Genomic DNA, 20,914 nt, shown 5'->3' with positions numbered 1-20,914 from the left:
ATTTAAACCTGTAATTTCAGTGTATTATTTTTTGCGTATCTCAATTACTTAATCAAAACTTTCTAATCTTAATATTAGCTGATATTGAAATTTCGGTTGGTCGAATGAATTATTTTCAAATTTTAGGTCATAGTGAATTTGTCTTGACAACTTCAATTTAATAATACAGTTTCACATTAGAAAATTAGCACTGCTCACAGTGCTTTTGTGTTTTTAGTACAATTTAATAACCTGAATGGAATTCAATTTAAAATTTTATTAATTATCTATTGTACAAAATCAAAGATAGCATACGAATCAGTATAGAAACATGTGTAACGTCCCTGGGGAAACTTTTTTTTTCTTTCTACCGGCATCATCGCGACAATCTTCTATCCATCGATTAGAATAGTCAATTATCGACCGTAGTTGCCAATTATCGACAGTACATTAGGTATCTATTACCATATCTATCAAATTCGACAGTCGGTAATCATAATATATATATATTATCATTTACATTAATTATCTTATAATTTTGATTTAGAGTAGGTAATATTTTCCGCGAAAATAATTGAACATTAAGTTTGAATCATTAAAACAAGATTATGTATTATTTTATTTTATTTTCTAATAAATAGTTTGTACGAGAAATTTCCGTTACGCTATGATGTGCCTACGTGCCGCGATGCTCGCCCGAAATCCTTGAGATCAGCGCTAATCCTAGAAAAGGATAGCGATACTATTTCTATTTTCGGCATTTTTGGACATTAAATTAATTAATTAATTAAATCAATTTATATACGTAAAATCAACCAGTGTTAAACTACTCATGGCCGGAACCAAGATTATTTCCTTAAACTAGAAAGCTGTAAATCGAAATAGACTCGCCTCTGATAGAAAAGGACAGAAAATGTATTTTTCGTTAAAACACCATTAGAGTACCATTTTAGTATCGAAACGATAGCCAGAAATTAAAGAGCGACATTTAAATCATAATTAAACCGTTCGATTTTATAATTAATATATAATAACGAAGTTATATGAAAATTTAGATATTCTGACGTCACAGAAATTCCAGGAATTCGGCGAACCTGCGAGTATAAAAGGGCGAGCGAAACCCATCTAAGGAGCAGAACAATTTTCGAAGTCGAACGCGATAGAAGTCTCTCTGATTAGTATTAACCGGAACAATTTTCGCTGTCAAAGAGCCAAAAAGATTTTTAATACTTGACTGGTCAAGCAGGTATTTGCCATTCGGTTACTTGATCGCTGGGTTGTTTTAGCAGCTGGTGAACAACAGGCTCCCCGTTCAAGCGATCTTGTAATTGAAACTCCTTTAGGAGAGTGCTATACTTAGCGCCAAGAAAGGCTAAGACATCGAAAGCTCTCAGCTACTCATATTTTTGTCGAATTGCTAACGCGCCTTCAGTGTCTCGGAGTCCGCTCTGAGTTACTCCCCCTCATTGAGCGACTTGGTCACTGAAGCCCGTGTCTTTTGGGTGGCGGTTCAGCAATTACGAATTCATAATTAGAGTCAATTTTGATTTGCTACCCTGTTGGACGTACATTGTTCATCTGACTCTGGATCGTTGGGTTGTTTTAGCAGCTGGTGAACAACAGGCTCCCCAATTAAGCGATCTGGTTTTGGGTGTCAGTGTGCGCTCTGGCAAAAAGGGCTATGGACAATTAGTTGTCGAGTCAAATTAAACAAGAATAATTGTTCCGAGGAAACTTATTAACTTTAGATAAATTTTGGAAGTTGAACTAGTAAAGGAATATTGTTCTGTTTCTAGCGTACATTTCCGTAGTCGACTACACCGCGTTAGATAGTAGATAAATCTGTCTAATTTTGCGAAAGCGTATCCTAATACGTTTAGAGAATCTCACTTAGGTCGAATTCCTCGCGGCGGTAGACTATAAAAGCGCTAACATTACTAATTTTGTAAAATTTCATTTATATTAAGTTAGAAACCGAATCACACTTAGGTAGGATTCATTATAAATTACAAGCGTGTTAATCAAGTAAAATCTTGTCATTGCGATAGCGTCGAACACAAAAATCAAATATCAAATTTAGTTAATATTGCGAATGCGAAGTTTGCTTTATCAGAGACCCGACTCAGATACGGTCCAATACAAAGTATTGAATAGCGAGTTTCAAATCGTTAAATTCACAATTGTCAATTACATATTATTCAATTCATCAAATATTATTATTATTATTATTCAAGATCTATCTAGTTTCTCTATTGTAATTAATCATTTATAATTTCTATACTTTTCCTTATTTGTTGTTATTGTTAATTGTTAGTTTCATTTTCTTATCGTTTTATTGAATAAATCTAATTGTTGAAAGATTTTGATCTGTGGATTTCACTCCTTAACCGCACACCACACGAATCCCACAATCTTAATTTGTAGAATCGAGTCGTTTAGAGGTAAAAGCCGCTCTTTACCTTTTAGCGCTTGTAATAAACTGAACTTAGGTTCCAGGGTTGTTACACATGCAATACATATAATTAAAACGTTTTAATTAATAGTGTTTAATTTCTTCATCCATTTATTAACTTCTTTCTTTTAAAGAGATAAATGTTAAATATTAAAACTTGTAGTTATTTTGTCTGTAGTATTAAATGCAATTCATGGCAATGAGGATAAAATTGTCACAACAAACACAATTTGTATATCATTAAATATGTAATTTCAATACTCTTTACATATTTTTCAAGAATTTTTTCAAACAAATTTTGAACATATTTACTTTAATTCAAACCTTTTCAACGAACATTGTTTTATTTGTCTATCGATATTCTATGTACATTATGTGTATCCAGAGCAAGGCTCCTATCTCGATCACCTCGAATAACTTCGGAATTATGCGTAATGCAAAAAATTGCTACTGGATGGTTACATAACATCAAAGGGAGAGCATTATGTGATGTACCTAATTTCTTCATAGATGTAGGTGTTTAGGAAGCTTACGGATCAACTTTATTTTGTAAATTGAATATGCCATTTTTTATGACAGTTTGAAAAATGATTAACTTCCACGGCTAGGTTACCTTTCTCTTGAAATTTTGAAGGATTGAACCTCCCAACGTTTTCCTGTAAAAGCAGTATTTTCCCAGTCTTTGTAATTATTGTATTAGAGCAGGGGTGGCCAAGTTCCTTGATAGTCGAAGCCATTTTTCAAAGTTTGAAATGTTTCGCGAACCACAATTTTCGATGGCGCAGTTTTCGATGAGTCATATTATTCTTAACTTGGACGGAAATGAAATTTGTTTCAACGTTGCACTTAGTTTTTCATATTTGTCGTCAGTAATTTTGAAACACATATGGAACGATAATAATTTTTTAAAATATAATAGCTCAAAAATGAAAAGGGAACTTGGTACATTCATCGAGAGCCACAAATAATCCTTTAAAGAGCCGCATGTGGCTCGCGAGCCGCAGGTTGGCCACCCCTGTATTAGAGGGACCAGAAAGTAATGTCGTTTCTGAGCACATCGATATTATCAACTCATTGTGCACTTTAAAGTCGTGTCAAAGACATTTTAAGATTAGCGTGAATTGTTTACTTACAAATAATTATTATCATTGTCATTGTATACTTTTTGAGTTTCGCAAAGGTAGCAACGCAACTGTTGCTACCAAAAACATTTGCAATGTTTATTCAAATGCATTAGATGTTCGTTAATGCCAAAGGTGGTTTTCTAATTTCAAATCCGATAATTTCGATTTTTCTGACTTGTACCTATCAGGAAGATCAACAGCTTCAGGCAGTGACATGGTAATTATAAAATTTGGGATCATATATAATTGGAATATACAAAGGACGACATAGAATGGTCGTAGGATACTGCACAAAATTATGCAAGGTGTTATATAAAGCCCGTAAGTTGCAAAGTGTTAATAATAACAGTAAAGTAGATATGCTTTTAATTTAAAATACGTGCGATGAATGTATACAAGTATCCAAATTGCTTATACTGAAAAATATCTTGAACGAGATCAACCATAACGGTGTATGTTTCAAAGACTTTGTCATTCACTTCGAGAAACTCGAAGTTTTAATGTTAATAAACGTAAACGAATCAAACCAGTTATGAACAAAACTAATACTATTGCAGTGTTAGGCGTGGTACCTTATAGTGCACATAGTAGCCCATGGCAAATTGCACAAGATTGTGGATTTAGCTAGAGAAGCGTTCTTGGAATTCTTGGCATCATCAGGATTTACACAGGGTAGATTATGATAATCGTGTGCAGTTTGCCAGTAGTTTCTGCATCAGGTGCTCCAAAATAATTCATTTTTACACAATTTTGAATTTACGGATGGACATTTATTAACCGCGAATAAGTTAATATAGACAATGTTTATTAATGGGTAGAAGACAATCCTCACTGGCTTAGGGAGGTCGAGTGACAGTGGGGCGTCATTGTTTGGTGCAGTTCCTTTGACAATCGAATAATTGGACCACATTTTATTAATAGCATTAACACAACAGAAATATTCAACTTTCTATTACTATTAATTGTCGGTTCGATAACGTGGTATTAACATGATGGTTGCTCCGCACATTATGTAACGTAGACAAGGAAAGTTTTACAAAATTTCATTGGAATTACGGGAAGTAAGTTTTTAATAAGACACATAAGAAAACTCTTCTCAAGTACTTAAACTTAAATAATCTTTCAAGTACTGTTAAACGCAAACTAGACCTCTGACCCCTTTTTCTCGTGCTCGAGGAGTCTCAAACTTTAATATGCTTATGTTACGAGAACGATCTTCTACGATGTATAATAGTTTGCTAAACTATGTTCTAATTAGACAGGATTGTAATGTAATTTTACGATGGTTAATTAAGTCCTAGATTAATTTCAGTTTTATATGACGATGCAACTCCAACATAAGGAAAAGAACTTAAACGAAACACTCTCACACAATTCTGTTCTGTAACGGCTCGTCTATCTCGAGACTATTGATAGCGCCGTGCGGGGTCGCTTTTAGATGGACGTGAATATTTAATTGTCGCTTGTCATACTTACAGGATAAGAATTTAAGAATTCAGGAATGTTGGTATTTATGAATTCAAGAATTCAGGAATTTAGGACTTTTGGAATTTCGGAATTTAAGAATTTAAAAATTTGTTTACATAGCAAAACTTATTGAAAATTGCGCAGCAACTTTACAACTGACTTGATACATCGATATACGTTAAAACTCAATATTTCGTGAAACTTATGACAAATCTCTTATTTCGAGTCAGCAATACGAGTCTATATAACTGTAACACCATAGCAGTGAACAATATCGTAATGCACGGAAGCAAGATAAGTTATCGAGTGAAAGATGTAGCAGAGAACGAGCAAGATGATAGAAACCGAGACTTTTACGCGTTCTCTTGTTGCAATTCAATTTCCTTGGTAATCGCAAACTTGCATAGAAATACATAGATCGCAGTTTCTCTGCACTTTCACGGTAGTTTTCTCTATATGAGGCCTCAATTTCAGGGTCAGAGGACAGCGTCATTTCAAGCGATGACCTTATTCGTGCAGACCATCCCAGTCACGCGTATGTTCATTTTTAGTATAATGTACCAGAAACGCGTTAATGCACGAGAAATACGCTAATGGAATTCATATACATTGGATTCCTGTATAACGTAGTTGTACTTGATATAATCCATATAATACGCATTATTGAAAATCGTGGTGTACGGAAATTTATTTCGCATAACACGTATAATCTAAAGTAACGTGTTCGAAATGTTTAGTACTATGCCAATTTTCATTGCCTAGCAAGACATTTTGCCAAGCAACATTTTGTCAAACATGATAGTATTTTTTCACTTACTTGCAATTATCTAATAAAAGATTACAGCAAAAATTACAGGGTATACAGTGTGTTCAAATTATTACTAGGCAGCATTTTTTTTTGTAAATAGTAAATATTACAAAAAAATGAAAAAAACAAAAGTAGTAGTGCTTTTATATGCATCAAAGTGACATACTCATTTTTGTTGTGTGTAACAAACTTTTTTCTATTATTTATTATATACAAAAGAATGGTGGTTAGTAATAGCTTGAACACGCTGTAGAACGTATAATAGATATCAATAAAAAACGAATTTGAATTAAGTTTTTGACGAAATCGAGGTCACCTTGCTTTTTACAAATAGAAACACATTTTTTTTATCGTATTGAAAAGAATATTGGGATGAATTTAAAATATATATTATGTGATATTTTTACTAACAGTACTTTATTTATGCAGCGGAAATGTGAAATATTTAGTTTTTCGACGTATTTAACTTTAAAACAGTGTAAGATTAATTTTTCATTATTTATATACTCATTCGCTTCAATTATGAGAAGTATACTTGAAAAATTGTTGTTGGGAATCAATCTTAATATTTTAAGACCGTATTTTTATTTTACTTAGAATGTTCTTGCAAATGACCGTTACCGTTGCAACGATTTATTGTGGGCCAATTTGTACCTCCGAAATTTTTATGTTTTCATATTTTTATTAAGGCCCAACATAATTTATTGTTTATGACTGTCCAACCGTTAGGTGACGAGCAACGGTGTAATCGACTTTCTTCAGGTCAACTTTGACCTGAGCTCAACATTTTGTGAGGGCGGTTCTTACCCCTTCTTGGAATATTTTGTCGACCAATCTAATGATTAATTTGGACAAGTCGCTCGTCTACCCCCAAATACATGCCGATCCCACTCCGCATTTTTAGTTTTCGTGGAAAATACTCATGTTAGACAAGACAGATTCTCTCGCCAGCTCTTAACGAGTAAACATTCTTAAAAGTCCGTTACCACGTCGTGTGAATTTCTCTAAGTATTAAATAAAGTTTAACTTATACCTCCTACAACAGTTGTTTTGTTCATATTATCGGAGTAGTGGTCACTGACACAATACCTAACCAGCTTGCGTATGCATTAAGTTGACGCGCAGCACAAACAATTGTTTTTTATGTTGCTTTGTGCTAAGTTACTTAACAAACTTCTGTACTTCTATTGCTCTCTTTTCTCGTAAAGGTTAAGGAATTTTTAGTATGTTAAATGCCGTGGAGACTATCGGTGATTGGCAATATACAGGGTGATACATCTAACCAGAGCATCTTAAATATCCTGTTGCCTCTTTAAAACATAGAGCAATGTCAGAATGGAACATTGTTTTGTTCTGAGGGACAAATATGATGATGGTTAAACAATTTGTCTCGCGAACGTGTTTTCTGATATTTTTAGATCGTTAAGGTTTTTTAATCCAGACATGTTTTCATCAGGTGTTTGTACCATGATTAAGTGCAACTAATAATGCTAAGTTAACTTAACGGATAAGACTAGCACAAAAGTGTTGCTGTTTAATAAACTGATCTTACTACACTTTTTTATTAATCATGTAATACTATGTTAACTATTAAAACGAAACTGTATATAATTAACTTTAAATCATCTAAAATAAGACTGTGTGAAATTAACTTTATCAATATTGAGTACATGTTTTGCTTTAAGGTCGCTGATCTACTGAACTCTTCGAAACGAGGGAATCGTTAAGCAAATCAGAGAAAGTGAATGTGTTTATAACGTACGTGTGTGTGAGAAACGAGTAAACCTGTATGATACAGTTACAATTTGAAATTGATTTCGCTAGTACCGAGCGCAATTTACATTGAATCTGCAACATCGTGGTATGACAGTGAGGTCAAGACGAATCCAACGATCTATAACCTTCGCGTCACCTTGATTTCAAACATTCATAACAACTAAGTAAGTAATGGATAGAATGAAATAACTAATAGAAAGATTAACGCAGAAAGTTTTATTGTTGTTAAATAATCAGAATTATGGAAAATAACAAAACTAATAATACACTTTTGAACACGAACAAATTATTTAATATAAAACACAAACAATAAACATTTTAACTTAAAGATTAACCATTTAAACAGGAATTACTTTTTCTTCAAATAAAACATCACGAACGCTTACATTTTCATAACGACAAGACGGAAGTACAATATTCAATTATTCTGTTTCTAATATTCAATTATTCTGTTACTAACATCGCACATCATTTCTAATACTGTAAGATGTCGCTATATGCTAAATTTATTAATAATTTAACAATTGTAGCAAGTGCTCAAACTGCTATTCATCATCAATAATTTCAATAAAATTTCTAAACGGTTAACGAACCGTTTTGTGTTTCTTACAACTATTTCGTTGATAGTAACACATGAATTTTGTTATAAACTACTGAATTAATTGCACTCCAGAGAAAAAAATTTGAAAGTGTAAAATCTGGCGAATTTGCAAGTTGTCATTTTGAACATTTAAAATAATAAAATTTTCTCCGTTAATCTTCTATTAGTTATTTACTCTGTTTATCAATTACCTATTTTTCATGAATTTTTTATATTGAAGGTCACGTTAAGGTTATAATATTGTAGGTCGTTGGATTTGTTTTGAACTCAGCTATTATGCCACGTTGATGAAAGTAAGTTGTTCCATTTAAAAAACTGCGATGACCTTGAAATCTCGCCATAACTGACATTGGAAAGAGTTTCTTAATCATCATAATCATCATCATCCAATTTGCTCTTTGGAATTAAATAATGTTTCTCTGCGACATGTTTTCCTGTCATAAAAAATAAGAAAGATCTTTAAGACGCCCAAGTTAGGTAGAGTACCTTTTATAATGGAATCTTCCTATGCCTCTAGATAAGTTTGTAGAAGGAGAAAAAACATGGAGTCGATCATATAAGCGAAATTCTTTCAATATAGTCCTCGATCATCAAGGTCCCGCTGCCTGCTCTATCGCACAATTTTTCCAAATCTGGAAATTTCTAAATTTTATCATTTAAGATTCATTAAATTCGTAAATTTAGATGTTTTTAATGTTGCGAATTTTAATATAATATGTATATCATACAAAATACCTAAAGTATCCATTTGATAATTTCAAAATTTTCTAATTTTCTAATTTTAAAATTTATAAATTTATCTTCCCAATTTAAAAATCAAATTCTTTAATTAAAAATGTTCAAGTTCTTTCAAGTTGTAAATCTAACAATTTATTAATTTTCTACTTTGAAAACTCCTAAATTTAAAATTTTCAACATTTCTGTTTGAAAATTTTTTAATTTATAAATTGTAAAAATTTGAGAATCTCTACAATCAGTTTCATAGATTTATAAAAACGTGAAATTTTATAGTTCGTTTAACAATTTGAAGATGTGTTAATTTATGACCTCGAAAGTTTTTAAGTTTAAATATTTATAAATTCTTACTTATAACATTTGACAAATTGGATAGAGAACATCTTCGTGTACTGATCACGAATCATATTGATTGATCCACGCGATAATTTTAACAGTAGAAGAACAAGGTTTATGATTCACATTTACTTTTAAGCTGGAAGGTAAATAAACGATGTATGAAAAATTAATCAGCAAATCGTATCATATTCTATCTAGGCAAAAGTCACTACATATTTTGATGCAAGCATGTTGATGATATCTATTATTAAAAATTAAAAATCAGAAATGCAACATTCTGTTGATGTTGATTAGTCCAATATTAATTAAGTTTACGGTCTGGATATATCAAATATAAAAGTAGGCAATTCATGTATCTTTAATTGAAATCAAAGAATTAAATTAGTTATAGTTGTATGGGTTGCTACTTTCATATTTTACATATCCAGCCCGTAATCTCTCTCTTTTTATTCTTTCTGCTTCGTGCAAATAATGCTTACAATTATTCATGATAATTTTGTTTAAGTATTATCAGTAGAAACGGAACATCTTTGCGGTTAACTTTCACTCGAGTTCAGTCAACGTATTACATTTTTAATACTTCAAGTAGAAAGTTTTTCCTTATTCTGTTTTTACTGCTTGTTACTGTAACAGGCAATTATGTTAAAGGCAGCTTTTTGATTATCGTGAAATCAGCTCACATGAAACCGATCATTTTCTTTGGTATAATCCTGAATTTTAATTTCTTTTTGAGTCTCTGAGGTTCAGTCGTACCCTTGGAGAACCTCCTTCAATGTAAAAAATTGTGAGACAACCGGGCAATTAGCATTGACCCAAATGGTTGTAACATTGAGTCTTTTTCTCTTCTCTTTTCGGTGATTAGCGTATGATTAATCGCTTAAGAATATGGTTCATCGTATCGAGCTACACGATACGAACTGTTCTCTTGCATTCCGATCATTTGAAAGTTTCTTTACGGACAATTGCATCGAATATACGCTTGAAATGATGAGGCACATTTTAAAATGTGTCGAGATTTCAACTGTGTAAAAAGCCTCTATGAATAATGTCTCTATATTCTTACTCATAGAATGGTTCCCAAGGTTTTTTACAAAATAAACGAACCACTTTTTTCTCAACGTGCAATCTTTCGCTGTTAATGTAACCTTATTTGATATTTTTTACGTGGTAGCATGTGTATAGAATGTAACGTGTAAAATATGAATATGAATATGTAAAATATGAAAATATGAATTTTCACGTACTTCAATTTCTAAATTTGAAAATATTCAGTTTTCATGTTTCTTAATCTGCAAGTTTCTCTATTTTCAATAATGAATTATTTCGCCCCGTTCGTAACATAAAATAAAATTGATGACAGCGGTGGGATTCCAAAGCCGTTGCACCCTTCTAGCATTAACATAGCGAACGTAACATAAAATAAAATTGGTAAAATAAAACTCTAAATTACTATTCAAAAACTCCGGATTTCGAAAACTCCGCTAAACATAATACGCATAATGGTGTACGTGTATTTCTAGTCAGACGCTTGATCATCCATTTACTATCGATTACTGTACAATCTATTTACTGTCCATTAAATAATATTTCTACAAAGCGGAGTTAGATTTTGTTTGAATACTGATAAAATATAAGTTCAAAATGAAACAACGATATTTAAAAATATTGAATTTTTAGTGTGAAAACATATTCGTATTTTTTTAAATAAAAATTTCGAATAAGGGAAAATTGTTTCAGAAATAGCGAATAGCTTTTTCACCGAAGTTTAACAACATTTCGAACTTTACTTTATTTCATGTCCGTCGTGTCAGTTTATAGTCTACTTTGACGTTTTTCACAACACTAAAGCTGGGGATATAGTGTTGCCACGTCACGCCACAGCACTTACCGAACTAACAAGGGACATCACCCAATTGATACACGCCGATTTTGATGAAATTTTTATATGTTATAGAACTCGAAAAAATATTTGACACGTATTTGTTTTTATCGGCAAACATCCACTCTGAAGTGGTGAAAATAACCCTTAAAGTTGGGGTTGAAAAAACTATTTTCGCAAATATCTCGGAAACCATTAGGCCTAGACGAAAAATTCAAAGTGCAAATTTTTCTGTTTTTAAAGGCCAATAATATGGCGTAAGTGGATTTTTGAAAAATTTATTTGTTTAAAAAATATGTTAAAAATTAACATTATTTTGCAAATTTCTTTAATAAAACGTTGTTCCATTTTGATCAAATTTCACATACATAAACTATGGGTCCAAAGAAAAAATATGGATAAGTTGGAATTTTTAATTTCGCTTGTGGAGAAAATATTACTATCGTTGAAGCTATGCGTACGTTTCATACCTTCTGTTCGGTGCACGACTGATTTCTTATATAATATTCTTGAAATGATATTAGATTATATTTTTTTATACTACCTTATTCAAAAAAAGAATTTGAAAGTCCATATGTGCCTTTATAAAATTTGGGACCCGAGGTAGGTATCCCGGTTGCTCTGCGCTACTGGTGGTGGTCTTGGATGTACGCAAGATCTAAACGTATAACTGCACATGCAATTATACAATTAAAGGATTGTATTTGTTCATTGAGAACTGTTCCTCGTTTTTGAAAAATATGGTAGCTCTGAAAAGAGCTGTTTTTTTTAAAGCTCTGAAAAGAGTTGATTTTTCTAAAACTCTGAAAAGAGCTGTTTTTTAAAGCTCTGGAAAGAGCTAATTCTGGGTGATTTTCATTTTGGAGTGGTCTTCTAAACTATTATAAATGTAAAAAATGTAATGCAGTTATGTATTTTAAAATTGAAGCAGATATCATTACTTCGAACTCATGTTATGTGAAAGTTATTCTATATAGTTATTACAATAATGAAAATTTTCAAAAAAATGTTCGAAACACAAATGACTTTTACACCACGAACATTTTACGGCAACTACCTCTGGACAATTTGAGCAATACATGGTTTCAATTTGATTGAAACTGAAATCAACAGGATTATCAAAATGTTCCGGTCTGCTATTGATGTAACCACACCGAAACCATGCGTACTTAAATAGTTCTTTATATCTAGGTGAGGATAATTGATTATGAATTAAAGAATGCGTTTTGATGATTGTATCCCGTGCATGTAAATTAATTTGCAAGTCTAACGTAAGCACAAGATCTGATATTTTACGCGCGAAATTTTTCCATATTCTCAAACCATATACATCCAAAGGCTGTATCAATCCAGTAGTGTTTTTTGGAATAGTTAAAACTGTTAAAGTTTTGTTTGATGGCGTAATATTTGTTATCAAATTTTGGTCGTATCCTGTCCATGAGTCCAGTAATAAAATGCTGTTTTCTGGTGAATTTGGAAAATACACTGTTTCTAACCATTGTCTGAAAAGATCTTTGTTTAATTTGCCTGATGTTGATACTCCGATAATAACATTAGGTGCCGTAAATATTCTACTTCTTACTCGTGGTCCTAATTGACCACTTGCTTCTTTTAAAACGATAAACAGAAGAGACAAAAGTTGACCATCAGCTGATATAGTTGGTTGTATTGTATAAGAATGCGTTAAAGCAGATGAGGACTGTATAGCTGATAATGTATGTCTCTCACCTTTCCATGAAAGCGTCCTTCCAGAGTGCATTTCAAGTTGAAATCCACTTTGGTCGGAATTGAAAATATTCATTGCGCCATGACTACGAAAATATTGAGATAGGCAGGAAACAAATTCTAGTTATGAATTTCATAGTCTTTCTGGATACAATATTGTTAGCACGCTTAAATTTCCATAACCATATATGTGATGCTTGGAATCCTTCAAAACTCAACTTTTGTTTCTCCTGTAATGCCCAACGTTTCAAATCAATATCGTGTACTATTACATTTCTATTACGCGCTAAAACAAATTTTTCTAATACAACATTACCAATATCACGAAGTTTATCAAGTCGCGACCCACCGCTACTAATTTGCTGTTCCCACCTATATAACTGTGCACGACTTTTTATTTTTTTAAATCTTGCTTGTACACTTTTGAAAGATAATGGTCTTTTCCTACCACTCTTCCAAAAGTTTACAGCATCCTTCTTATATTCAATACTAATGTGACACCTCCCATGTACGTTTTCATCAGGCGAATTAGATGAAGATTCACTTACTTCTACAGGTGACGATGATACACTTATTTCTGGCTCATGTGGACTGCATGATGGGAATTTATCTTCATCTACGTTATATTCAAACAATAATTCTTGTTCGGTTTCAATTTCTGCATAACCGGCTTGTGCATATCGGTTAATTAAGTCCTTAATTGTATCAGCTAAATCAATTTCTTTGGTGTTTACAGGTGTACGCTGAACTGTACCTTCATAATTATAAGAATCTATTAAAATGCTTATGATATTAGCCGGATTTACTTTCATAGCGATACAGTTAATCGATTAAATGAAAAATAAAAAAAAATGTAACTATAAACCGTTTAAAATTAAATGAACTTATAACACTACTAGTAATTTGGATTAATTAATAGCACTCGAAAGACCACTCCGCATAAAAAATCACAACTCTACACAATCGTCCAGCACACTTCTTGCGATTCTATACTCGGCTAGCAGTTAACTGTTCAATGGTTCGATTTGTTCTGAAGTCTCTTGGAAATAATATTTTACAAATCACCTTAACAGTAATATGTTGAGGGGGTAAAATGCATGGATTGGCTGATCATTTTTGTAACAATCTTTGGAAAGGGAAACTGTCGATTTACCTGATTGGTCAAAAACGTTAAGAAAAAGTAAAGGAAATAGTAATTGTCTAGAGAGCGGTAATTAGCTTTCAGGTATAGAGTGATATCCTTTAGCGACAGAAATGGACAATCCCGTGCGCAATAAAGAATAACCGTAGCAATTGAAAAGGTACCTTGAAAAAATGTGAAAATAAATCGACATATAACGATAAATGTTAATCCCCGACAAACAGTTGCGAACAATAAACTTAAAAATTCTTCGGCGCTAAAAAGTTAAATTACTATGCTTGGTGGTATCGTAAAGTAATAAAAAATGGTGATACAGAGCGGAATCAGTTTTCGAAAGTGTCTGTTATAAAACAAAAGTTTCAAAAGGTGAAATAGCTCTAAACGAATAATTACTTTTACCCAAACGAAATCCTAATCATGCTTTTAAAGTCACCGCGCCGTGTACAATCATAAGCGCGCATCGGTCCTTCGAACAATGAATACTATTATACGGAACATACTTACCTGTGTTGTTAACCGTTGTCAATGAACAGATTATAAAAAAGTATAATATAATACAATTGTCTGAATACTACGTACAGAAATCAGACGTGCACCGAACAGAAGGTATGAAACGTACGCATAGCTTCAACGATAGTAATATTTTTTCCACAAGCGAAATTAAAAATTCCAATTTATCCGTATTTTTTCTTTGGACCCATAGTTTATGTATGTGAAATTTGATCAAAATGGAACAACGTTTTATTAAAAAAATTTGCAAAATAATGTTGATTTTTAACATATTTTTTAAACAAATAAATTTTTCAAAAATCCACTTACGCCATATTATTGGCCTTTAAAAACAGAAAAATTTGCACTTTGAATTTTTCGTCTAGGCCTAATGGTTCCCGAGATATTTGCGAAAATAGTTTTTTCAACCCCAACTTTAAGGGTTATTTCACCACTTCAGAGTGGATGTTTGCCGATAAAAAAAAAATACGTGTCAAATATTTTTTCGAGTTCTATAACATATAAAAATTTCATCAAAATCGGCGTGTATCAATTGGGTGATGTCCCTTGTAAGATGTGAGCTACGTATTTTCACTCAGAAGAGTAGTAAGCGTTCTAACTGCACGCGCAATACTCGAAATGGCGTGAGCTGACGTGCAGTGTGAACGTGCGCCATTTTTTTTTTTAAGGCACTGATGTGTTCGTTCATTGTCTACTTTGGCGTTCCTGATTCTTCCGCTGAGTAAACTTTTCTTGCTTCCTTTTTCGCGAGCTTAACCCGCGTGGAGCATTTCTTTCCTGCTCAATTGCAGTTGCGCATTCCATTCATATAATAAACTATAAGTCTAACAAGAAAAAACCGATCATAATGTTAGTACCATTGTTTCGTTGATCTTAGCACCCTAGCTATCATCGCGTCTGTCACGTCGAAAATATTGAGTATCCTCTCATCACTCAAAGCGATATTTAACCGTCCAGTCACGTTAACTTTCTGGAAGCAGTAATCCCCGAAAGACTGCCCCGGTTTCGTCTTATACAAAACCACTTCTCACAACATCTGCGAAAATGACATTGCCCGGCGAAATTGAGCCACTAGTAAAACTTTTGTTTCCGCCCATGTTGTAGCAATCTGTATGCGCATATCATACTACTGGCGAGCATGACCTTGCAGCCTTGATGCGATTAACCGCATTATACACAAATGATCTCATGCAAAACGTGTGGCCATTTCATCCACACTTCTTATCCGGTTCGCAGTCGACACATCTTCCTTCACTGGGTCATATATCAGTATCAACATTTCATCCCCCGGGCGCATGAAAATAGGGGTCCTGGCGCACGACAACGTGCTGGTCGCATTTTCGTTTCCCGCTGTCGACACGATCGGCGAGATTCTCCTTAACCCATCTTCGCGAACTCCGCGATCAGGCGAATTACGTCTCTCTGTAATTCGCGAACGCAAAAATGAACGTTTACGTGAAACACGTTTTGGACTACGCGAACGTGAACGCGAACGTGAATTCATAGTCAAACGACGCCTCGATAGCGCGGGATCGTTCACATGAACGTGACATGCGGCTTACCACGCGTGAATGTGAATGTGAATGTAAACGCGCGTCCAAATCACGGCCCTCAACAACGCGCGATCGTGCATTCGAACGTTCACGCGACGCACGTCTCACGGTATGCGAACGCGAACGCGAACGCGCATCATGCAACTGCGACGATGCATGTAAACGTGATTGACACAAGAACTCCATCAAGTTTTCTAACCGTCCGAATTGCAATTCTGTCGTATTGCTTGCTTTATTGCGATCACGACTGCATGACGCCATTGTTTAAATCAGAGTTTACTATACTACAATAAATGTCTAACACTAAGTCTTATTTCTAATTGCACACTCTTACTTCCCACGATATTGTGGGATTAAAGTGGCTAGGGTGGTCAGTTGGTTAAGGGTTGCAAATTATTAGCCATGCAAATTCTACGCTATCTTTTCGATACCACACTTTTCTACGCACTGTGCACACAGATTCCGCGTAGTTCTTATGTTACTACGTTTTTCTACACACTGCCCTACACAAAGGGTTTTTGGGTGAACTCGTTGACCTCTTTCTTCTATTTTCTTCTCTAGTGCTTTAGTGCATTTCTCCTGAAAATAAAAATATTACGCTACATGAGGGAAGAAGCGCAATACCTTTCTTGCACCGTCAAGTCAGCGAACTTCACATTGACACAGTGACTCTATCCTAAGCTATTTTATTCTACATTAATTTACAAACGTATGTCTAACAGGTCTCACCATCCTAAAATATACACATACACACATATACTATATGTATACTACAATGTTTAAACAATCAAATGTCCGGATATGGCACTTGCTATCAAAAGTCTCTCCATGGTGTAAACGAATGTTTACCAGTGTGCACTGTTGATATGTTAATACTTGTGATACTGACCCAGGCTTAAGGGACATATCGCCTACCCTACTTTGAACAGTCCCAATCTTCTAACATTCGAGGTGACCACTTGAAACATTTTGCGATTGTTATTATTCTTTGATCCAATTGTTCGAAGTGACCGATCGAACAAATAATTCCTACCTTCGAAAATACGTATGAGTCTAAGAGTCCATGTTTCTGTTCTGACTAATTGGGGTCGTAGCCCTTCCGTAGCCCGGTCAGAACCCTGGAGTCACATATACGCCAGGAACAGGGTTGTCTATAGTCTGTCCCATTTTTAATTTTGTAAGAACTCAGGAAAAGGGATCAATGGGGCGTGACATTATGAAACAAGATTGGATTGTTAGATAATTCGTTTATTCTGTGGCGTGTTTCCACGTCCACGTCAGAACAAGAATGCCTTATTGGTAAAATTTTGGCCGCAAAAATACCAACATCACTAGGGCTCTTGACAGCTATTCATTTCCCTTTTGAACTCGAAAATCTTTCCCCTGCGACCAGGAAAACAGCCTACCAAAACGCACAAGGTCCATTTTGGCCTTTCGCATTTATACAAATTTAAAATTTTTTAACATTAATGCTGTTAAAATATTACAAATTCTATTTTTTAGCAATAAATAAGTAAATATAGATCGATATATTTCTGTTATTATCACACTGATAATATTGATCTGTATTATAGTAGACAAAAATTCCGCGAAGATTAATTAGATAAGTATTATCTTTGTCTGATATAAATTATAGTATGTTATAACACACAGACGTTTTTGCATGTTTATAAATTGTCCTTCGATAAATCTAAATTTAACACTTTATTACTCATATTTGTCGTTTCGAAACATGACTGTAGGGATGTTGCAGTCGTTACAGTTATCGATAGGTATCTGTAATATCGAAAAGTCATGAATAGTTTAATACATCGATAATGTCATTAAAATTTCGTTGAAGCGAATAGGGCCAGAGCAAATTGTAATACTTTAGAATCTTCAAATTTTCGAACTTAAAGATTTTCAAATTTCCAACCGTGCAAATTTCCAAATTTCTAAAATTTCAAATCTCAGTTCTTCAATTTTCAAATGTTCAAATATTCAAATTCTCAATTTTTTTACTTCTTTAATTTTTAAATTTTTAACTTGGATTAATAACGATACATATACAAGCTTGAATGACAGGATATAGTTGAATTTTAATAAGAAAATCCTAGTGAATGTAATGATGTTCACAGAACTGCATCAACCAAATATAGATTCCTTTGAGAAACAGCACGTGAAGAAATAGTATGTGTATGTGTCAGTTATATTTCTATTTATAATATATGTATAATTTGCACTGCATGAATGTGGAATGGTGAATTAACATGTGTTGCGTTCTGGTTCATTCAAACTCAGTTATTACTCTCTCTATTCGCGTTAACATATCTTAACGATATCCCCTGTACATTGTACATATATCAGTAAGTATTAATTAAGTAGATTAGATATCAATAATCGAAAGTCTCTTCGTGGTTGTTCCGCTTCGATACAAGAGCGTGACATAATTAGTACATTCGCAGCAAATCAATTTGTTGCGATTCTAAAGGTAAAGTTTTTTACCATTTGTGATTAAAAAACGCTAAAAATTAAAAACTATCCCTTACTCGTCATATTGATAAACATATCTAATACAGTCGCAAGTAACTATAAATTTCTTTCACAAAAATATACGCACACTGCTACATCAATGGTTAGGAATGGGAAATGCGATGTAACTTTGAACAATTATTTTTTAGTATCTCATTTCTCACTGCATAGTTATAAAATATTACTTACTACGGTTCAACACTAACATTTAAATTTATCTACTTAATCCTTAATACTAATAAAGTAGATAAGAATAAGTATTGTTCGTATCATAATATAATGGTACTTATAAAGTTATGGTAATAGAATATATAAATTGATATTGCTACATGCTATTGCTAACACCACCGGATATATAAAAGTTAAAAATCAGATTTATTTAAAGTTTTAACATTTTTGTATCAACCGTGAATATAAAACACATAATCGTTGCCCGTGCGTAATAGCTATACGCAGTAAAAATACATTTCATTTTATTACATTTATTGAAATAACTTTGTTGTACATGTCTATCTTGTTTAGTTATCGAGTACGCATATATTTCATATTGAAGGTCACAGTCTTCTTTAATAATATACTTTTAAATCAACCTTGAATATAAAACGTACATATAGTTGTTAACTTTACATAATAATTATGCTCGATAAATTTAATAAACCTTAGAACAGTTCATAATGCGGCATGCAGTTTGGCTGGTAGGTAAATTCATTCATAAATTTTTCGTTTCAATTAATTATTTACCTACGTGCGTTACCATGAGTCATTCCAATAACGTATATAACTCGTCAAGGCCATTTAAATGTTTCGTCGCAAGACGTTTCATCCTCCAAAGTCAAGGGACAATATTCGTCAGCAGTTACCCTTTCCAAATCTCTTATATCAAGTCTGGGTTTAAATGGTAATTCGGATACCAGAATGCCTTCCACCGATTCCTTCTTATCCGCATCTTCATCGAATTCCCAAAAATCGTCGTCCGAAACACGACGATTCTTTCTGACCGATTTGAAGTCCTTCTCAGTTAATATGATCGTCTTCACCTTTCGTTTTTTCGGAATGTTCCTAGGAATGGTCGGTTTCCTATCATATTTAATTCTCTTTCGCGGGCTCTCAGACATCTGGGAGACTGATTGATGATCATCGCGATTCTCCAGCTGTTTGAGGTCACGGTCCTTGTAATTAATAAGTTGTCGAGATTCTTGTTCGTTCTCGGACCACTTCCTACTTTCCACTAGCGCTTCCGTGGCGGTTCCCAAGAATGCATTTTTATCGATGAATCCCACCGCGGTCTCGTTTTCACTAGTGCCACCTGTCACATTCTCGTTCACGAGCGCAGAATCGTTTTCTGCAACTTCGACCGCACACGTGTCTACGTGGTTGGCTTCCTCGATTTCCCGTTGTGGAGCCACTGTCGTTTCCGGCTGCGGCGTGGTAACCACGGGAATCGTTTTATCGGCCAAGTTACCCTGCACGTCGGTCTTCATTCGCGGATTCTTCTTGTATTCTTCCTCTAGATAGCTTCGGAACTGATCCCTGAAGTAACCGTCGATCATTTTCCATACGCTGGTGCTATACCAAGTGAGTATACCGATGAGAAAGACACCGCGTAAAATCATTCCCAGCATGATTGATTCAAGTTCAGATCGACTTATTGCTCAAAAGTCTTGTTCAGTAATGTTGAGTTTTTAGAGAGTTAATTTTTACTTGAGAATATTTAATTCGATGGTATTGTAATTAATATTAAGAAAATAGAGGAAGTTCTTGAGACACTTTTTGTTATTTTTAATCTCGAGAATCGATAGCTTGTCAGTGACGATAGGTACATTTGATACTTGGCGGAAAGGAAAGCGTAAGAAATATTTCTGTTTCGTTATTACATTCTTTGATGCTGAATCATGTTACAGGAATACGGGTGTAGAATTTACACTTGGAGAAACAGTCTGTGTTGCAAGTGTTAGCAGTTTAAAAATGAAGTCTACAAGTAATTGTATACACAAATTGTTTCTCGTTGGTGTACTGATGTAATGTGAAAATATGAGGTATTTTTTCAAGTTCTGTAGGTGTACAGGTTTTGTGTAGATTAATGAATAAATCGATCTAGATTTTATGGACGTGTACAACTTATTCTTCTCCGTAGAAATACTCGTTAAAGGCGGTATAAATTTCTTGCATTTTCGGAAATCCCATTGTAACGAAAACTAAAATGGAATTAGCAATAACAAAGAGTCGCATCATTTCAATTCCGTCGCTAGATCGTAGCCATTCACCGAAACCTTCATTGTGAGCGTCATCGTTTAAAACTACTTTCTTTTTGTCA

The 20,914-nt window shown here is 33.7% G+C and overlaps 3 protein-coding genes across 7 annotated transcripts in view; 1 reads left to right on the top strand and 2 right to left on the bottom strand.

The window, feature by feature from the left end:
• The window catches only part of LOC100878472 (uncharacterized), a 422,291-nt gene that overhangs the window by 24,195 nt on the left and 377,182 nt on the right, over nt 1-20,914 (top strand). The window lies entirely within an intron of this gene.
• LOC143264775 (uncharacterized) lies at nt 12,125-12,960 on the bottom strand. The gene has a single exon (XM_076533430.1). The coding sequence runs from the start codon at nt 12,917-12,919 to the stop codon at nt 12,125-12,127; it is 795 nt and encodes a 264-aa protein (XP_076389545.1). The 5' UTR covers nt 12,920-12,960.
• Nucleotides 17,322-20,718, bottom strand: LOC105663558 (uncharacterized). Its single transcript, XM_076533424.1, has one exon. It carries the CDS (start codon nt 20,220-20,222, stop codon nt 19,386-19,388), a length of 837 nt encoding a protein of 278 aa, XP_076389539.1. The 5' UTR covers nt 20,223-20,718; the 3' UTR covers nt 17,322-19,385.

The sequence above is a fragment of the Megachile rotundata genome, chromosome 7, assembly GCF_050947335.1.
Source record: "Megachile rotundata isolate GNS110a chromosome 7, iyMegRotu1, whole genome shotgun sequence".
Taxonomy (NCBI): Eukaryota; Metazoa; Arthropoda; class Insecta; order Hymenoptera; family Megachilidae; genus Megachile; species Megachile rotundata.
The sequence above is the reverse complement of the archived record's forward strand: the minus strand, read 5'-3'. Positions and strand labels throughout refer to the sequence as shown.

Bases quoted from the DNA above. Each gene is read 5' to 3' on its own strand.
- LOC143264775 (XM_076533430.1), bottom strand. From the start codon at position 12,919: ATGCACTCTGGAAGGACGCTTTCATGGAAAGGTGAGAGACATACATTA.
- LOC105663558 (XM_076533424.1), bottom strand. From the start codon at position 20,222: ATGCTGGGAATGATTTTACGCGGTGTCTTTCTCATCGGTATACTCACT.